General features: G+C 43.8%; 1 protein-coding gene across 10 annotated transcripts in view; it reads right to left on the bottom strand.

The window, feature by feature from the left end:
• The window catches only part of SEC31A (SEC31 homolog A (S. cerevisiae)), a 96,619-nt gene extending 92,920 nt beyond the window's left edge, over positions 1-3,699 (bottom strand). For 5 of the 10 annotated variants that reach the window (XM_011985417.1, XM_011985419.1, XM_011985414.1 and 2 more), the window contains exon 1: positions 3,505-3,675. Coding sequence is in view for 1 of the 10 variants with exons in the window: in XM_011985416.1 (XP_011840806.1) it covers positions 3,505-3,568 (64 nt within the window). In the remaining 9 variants the exon portion in view is untranslated. Of the gene's footprint in view, positions 1-3,504 lie in introns of all 10 variants that reach the window. The other 5 variants (XM_011985415.1, XM_011985413.1, XM_011985420.1 and 2 more) reach the window with 2 other exon arrangements.
• Positions 3,700-5,865: the final 2,166 nt, after the last annotated feature.

The raw sequence follows: 5,865 nt of genomic DNA on the forward strand, positions 1-5,865 counted from the left end.
AAAGAAAGAAAAGAAAAAGAAAGAAAGAAAGGAAGGAAGGAAGGAAGGAAGGAAGGAAGGAAGGAAGGAAGGAAGGAAGGAAAGAAGGAAAGAAGAAAGGAAGAAAGGGACAAGACAAGACAAAAAGAAAATTGTGTGGACAATCGCTTGTTCATATATGCCATCTACAAGACAGTATCTATACCACAAAAATTAAGAGCATGGGGTCTAGGGCAGACACCCTCAGTTTAAATTCCAGCTTCACCATGTCTACTTCTGACTTTAGTCATGTGGCTTTATCCATGTATGTCCTGGCTCCTCTCTCATTAAAATAAGGATAACAGTATCTATACTATAGGGTTGTTGTGAGAAATAAGTGGTATTACTCAGAGTAGTTAGAACAGTGCCTGGCATATATAAACAAATGCTCATAAATGACAGTTATTACAAACATCACCATTTAAAACGTCTACTACCATGAACCTTCAAAAATACATCTATTGGCCAGGCGCAGTGGCTCATGCCTGTAATCCCAGCACTTTGGGAGGCTGAGGTGGGCGGATCACTTGAGGCCGGAAGTTCGGGACCAGCCTGGCCAACATGGCGAAACCCCATCTCTACTAAAAAATACCAAAATTAGACAGGTGTGGTGGTGCGCACCTGTAATCCCAGCTACTCAGGAGAATGAGGCAGAAGAATCGCTTGAACCTGGGAGGCAGAGGTTGCAGTGAGTCAGAGGCTGCAGTGAGCCTGGGAGACAGAGCTAGACTCCGTCTCAAAAAATAAATAAATTTAAAAAATACATATGGCCGGGCACAGTGGCTCCCGGCTGTAATCCCAGCTCTTTGGGAGGCCGAGGTGGGCAGATCACAAGGTTAGGAGTTCGAGACCAGACTCACCAACATGGTGAAACTCTGTCTCTACTAAAAAATACACAAATTAGCCAGGCATGGTGGCGCATGCCTGTAATCCCAGCTACTCAGGAGATTGAGGGAGGAGAATCGCTTGAACCCAGGAGGCGGAGTTTGCAGTGGGCCAAGATCGTGCCATTGCACTCCAGCCTAGGAGACAGAGCAAGACTCTGTCTCAGAAAAAAAAAAAAAAAAAGATTTATTGAGGAATATTTATATTCCAGACTAGAACTCTTATTTTTCATGCAACTTTCTCTCGATAATTGCATTCAATTAGGTGGAAACTTTTTTCTTTCTGCTCATTTTCAAAATGTAAATTTTCTGAAGCAATACTAAAACCCAACAGCACTATTCTTTGAAAAGTACCAACCTTACAATGCTATATAGAGCTGACCCATACCTCAGAAAGCAAGTAAAAAGTTAAAGAGGTAATAGAATTGGAACTTTGATTCCCAAACCAGGTATACAATCCCTAGTTGGCATTGCTTTTAGTAAAAATCCATTTTCTGTGGGCAAAATATCTCAATATGGATAGAAACAATTGTTCAGAGGATTTATTATTTTCAATGTCCTAGGTTCATTTCACTCAACCCAAACCAAATCAAAGGAGAAAGTAACTGTGCACTGGTTACTGAACTAATTGGTGTCATATTAATCTTCAGTATAATAAAACTTTTTGAGCTGAAATTAACCTAATGACATTTCTAAAAACAATGTAATCAATGTAAATCAATCTACTAATATCCCCTTACAGGAGTTTTTAACTTGTAAACTTCATAATACTATGTACACAGAAAATCCTACATGTCACTTGAGAGCAGGAGCTTGAGTCCAGCCTGGGGAACATAGTGAGACCCCCATCCCTATAAAAAATAAGAGCTGTGCGCCACGTGCATATTCCTAGCTACTTCTGAGGCTGAGGAGGGAGGATCTCTTGAGTCCAAGAGTTCAAGGTTATAGTGAGCTATGACTGTACCACTGCACTCCAATCTGGGCAACAAAGAGTGACCCTGTCTCAAAAAAAAAAAGTAAAATAAAAAAAAAAAGAAAATCCTACGTGTGCATATGTGCATTCTTCCAATGCTTTCATTAGATTCCCATAAGACAGTGAAATCCCCCCAAAATTGTGAATCATTGCTCTTCACAGTTTACAAATTTATTTCTATTCCCACGTTATTAGTTTCAATAAAGAATTTGCCTATATAAAATTAAGCAATATTAGTCTAAATCTACCTTAAATTTCAAGTTTCACAAATAACCGTGGACATATGTAAGATAAAATCACTACAAAACTACAAAAACACCACGAGTTATCCAAAAGTTCTTGGAGTCTACAAACCTCTCCCTGAGCTGTAATTAAGGAATACTGAGAAACAAGAAGCACAGAAGAACCACTAAAGGAGAGTAGGCTGGGCGTGGTGGCTCATGCCTGTAATCCTAGCACTTTGGGAGGCCAATGCGGGCGGATCACTTGAGGTCAGGAGTGCGAGATCAGCCTGACCAACATAGTGAAACCCAGTCTCTACCAAAAACACAAAAATTGGACGGGCGTGGTGGCGGGCGCCTGTAATACCAGCTAGCTACTCAGGAGGCTGAGGCAGGAGAATCACTTGAACCCGGGAGACGGAGGTTGCAGTGAGCTGAGATCGCGCCACAGCACTCCAGCCTGAGTGACAAAGCGAGACTCCGTCTCAAAAAAACAAAAACAAACAAAAAAACAAAACAAAAACAAAAAAGGAGTGTAAGCTTTTGCCAACCCTTGAATAATTGGAGGTACAGAAAACGCTAGACGCTATAACAAGAACACAGCTTTACTGATTAAATACAGTTATAACTGCCCACAAAGACAACCAAATTTCAGTTTTCTATAGTTAGAAAAAAATAGGAGAAAGGATTTGTCACAGACTATCAGATCATTGCAACTTCAAAAAGCCCTATGTAAAATTAGTTCCTTAAGCGCAAGGAAAATTTTATAATGCCCACAAGTCCAGGCAATATTTTGGTTTATTTTACAACAGCCCCGTAATTTAACAACTTATTAGCAAAAACATGTAACACTTAATGAGACTGCCCTCAAAGTACAGGCTGCGCCTGGCTACCACTGTCCTTAAAATAATCCAATCCTAGTTAAATGACAGTAGACGTCAGTTCAAACCTATGAACCTTTAACCATAAATCTAGCAACAGTTCAAGTACAAACAAATCCTAACCAAACTAAAGTCAACCAAAGTAATCCTTAGATTTTTTTCCTTTCCTCACCCTCGGGGACCGCACCTCTTTGTGCACAAGGGTCTGAAAGTCTCCTAACCTCAAACTCCAGTTACCAGCTCGGCTACGACTCCCCGGCAAGACACCGTCGCCAGCCTCGGGTGGCTTTTGCTCAGCAGTGGAGACGTCGGCGGATGCGGACGGGCGCGATCACTGAAGGAGTCCAGACGCCAGGCGTTGTTCCGCCGGGCCCGAAACCAAGACTGGGGGCGCGCCGTCACCAGAGACCGGGCCTCAGGCTGGCGCGGGGCAGCGGAGACCCAGGCTGCGGTCCCAGTTTTGGCCTGGGCTCTACCTCAAGGCTTAACGACCGGCGAAGAGGACAAAAAGCAACGGGTGGACACACCTGGCAAGGACCTTGAGCAGCCGGATCCTGCGTTAGTGCAGCGCCCGTCGGAGTCTCCCAGCATTCGCCGCCGCCCCTCCTCCCGGGCCAGGGCCACCTCCACGTTCCGTTCCAACGTGGCAGCCGCAGCCGCAGCCACGCCCTGCCGCCCAACACTTCCGGGAGCAACATTTCTCTCCGCCCACCCCGACGCACGGCCAGCCATGGCACTTCCGGGACCGGCGGTAGGCTGGGGTGCAGGGTATGGCTCTGCGGGTTGGGCGCGCTCTGCGGTCATCGCGCCCGCGCGAATGTAGAAACCCTTTTCTGAGGGGCGGCGCGCAGAATATGGATGCGGTAGCCAGGACTAGCAGGTAAAGGAGTAGTGCAGAGGGTGTCTCCGTCCGGCCGAATAACCGCTGTGGTCCGCAGGAACGCCACGTAGCACTAGTCCTGTGAGGCGTCTGCAGCCCCTGGCGACACTGCCCGAGCCAAACCACGTGGAAAATTGGGCTGCAAGAGCTTTATTGTAATTTGTGACCGAGTTCTTAAAATTACCCACTTGATTACACATTCTGGCATTTTGAGAACTTACACAAAGCGAAACTATCTGGGCATACCCAAAGGCTATTGTGAACAGAGAGGCATAGATGGGGTGTTACGGTGTTATCAATTAGTACCCTTTCATACTTGTTACTATCCCATGGTATTGAGACCCCGTAGCACTCGCCTTCCGCTGTTACTAGTTTCCCCAGAGCTTCAAATCTAATTAGATGCGTTGCCTGGGTGTACTTTTAGTTTAGGGAGGAATTATTTTACAGCGAGGTAAAGCCAAAGGAAAATCACTTGCTAAACTACCAGAAACTGGATTCAACCCAGGTCTCCTAACTTCTAGACAAGTTATTTTCTCATTACACCTAGCATTCAAAGCCAACTCTTGCACTTTGGGTGGCTAAAGCAGGATCCTGCCTCTTGAACAGCAGCAGTGTCAACATTCCCAGTCAGCTACATCTTCTGTAACATTCCATATGAAGCTTGCAGCTTCGTAAGATAGCTTAACATTAATTCACGCCAACTTCTGAAATAATGAACCCAGCTTTTACTGGTAGTAATGTATTTTCTTTCAGTCTTCTAATTACCATTTTCTTTCAACGCAGTAACTAAGGTTATCACTTTGGCCTGAATGCTAGTCAAACTGATTGGGATTTGTTTTTGATTAGTCTTCAAACAAGTAAATGCTCCATTTCAACCGCAAGCAGCTTTCTGTTCCTAGTGCAATTAAAACTGAAAGACGTTGAAGCAAGTTTACCTTTTTACATTTATCATACTTTTTCAATAGGCCTGTATTACAGCTTCATGCAGGTCTGGGTCTCAACCTATCTTTGCTTTGCTGTCACCACTTTCAAATCTTCTAATCACATCCAATTTCACTTCCAGCGTTATCACTTTTCTTTGCTGCCCTGTCCTTTGTTGACCAATTACCTATTTTGATTATCCATTTCTGTAAATGGTCACAAGTTTAATCTCTGGGGTCACGGAGGCAACACTACTATGCACTTTGTGCTTTGCTATCTGTGCATGAACTGATGGATCAGTAACAAATCACCAACAAACTTTGAAAGAACGTAACTGGCCACTGATCATGATGCACACCTTTTTTTGGCGGAGGTGGGGGGCACAACGATTTGTGGACTAAAGAGCTAGCAGCAAAATTTATGCAAGTTTTCTCAGTACTGTGGTAATGGAATTATTAACCACATTGTTGGACTGGTTTTATTTAACTTAATTGTGGTAACTGGCATGTATGCATATTGGAACTTTGCAAAGCAAGGACTGCCTGTATCTAAAAAAAAACTCTAGTTCACAAAACAGTTGTAATCCAATTTCGTTAACTACTATCCAAGCCTAATCCTGAATCAAATAAAAACTGAATTGCTCACTAGAAGAATGTTTGGAGAGAATTTAATGACGAATTCTTCAAATTAGGATTTCATAGCACAAAGATATTCTCATTTTTTTTTAGAGACAGGTTTTTGCTGTGTCACCCAGGCTGGAGTGTGGTGGCAATGATCACAGCTCACTGCAGCTTCAACATCCAGGGTGCAAGTGATCCTCCCACCTCAGCCTCCCAAGTAGCTAGGACTATAGGGACATGGCCATGCTTGATTATTTTATTTTTTGTAGAGACAGGGACTCATTTTGTCACCCATACTGGTCTGGAACTCCTGGCCTCAAAGGATCCTTCTGCTTTAGCCACCCAAAGTGCAAGGATTATAGGCATAAGCCTCGATGCCCACTTGACATTCTTTCGGGAATTCAGATCCCTTCCCCTCATTTCAATAGTCTTGCGGTCTGCAAAGAGCGAAGTTGTAGACAAAACAA

This window comes from Mandrillus leucophaeus, unplaced genomic scaffold, assembly GCF_000951045.1.
Source record: "Mandrillus leucophaeus isolate KB7577 unplaced genomic scaffold, Mleu.le_1.0 Scaffold283, whole genome shotgun sequence".
NCBI classification, from domain to species: domain Eukaryota; kingdom Metazoa; phylum Chordata; class Mammalia; order Primates; family Cercopithecidae; genus Mandrillus; species Mandrillus leucophaeus.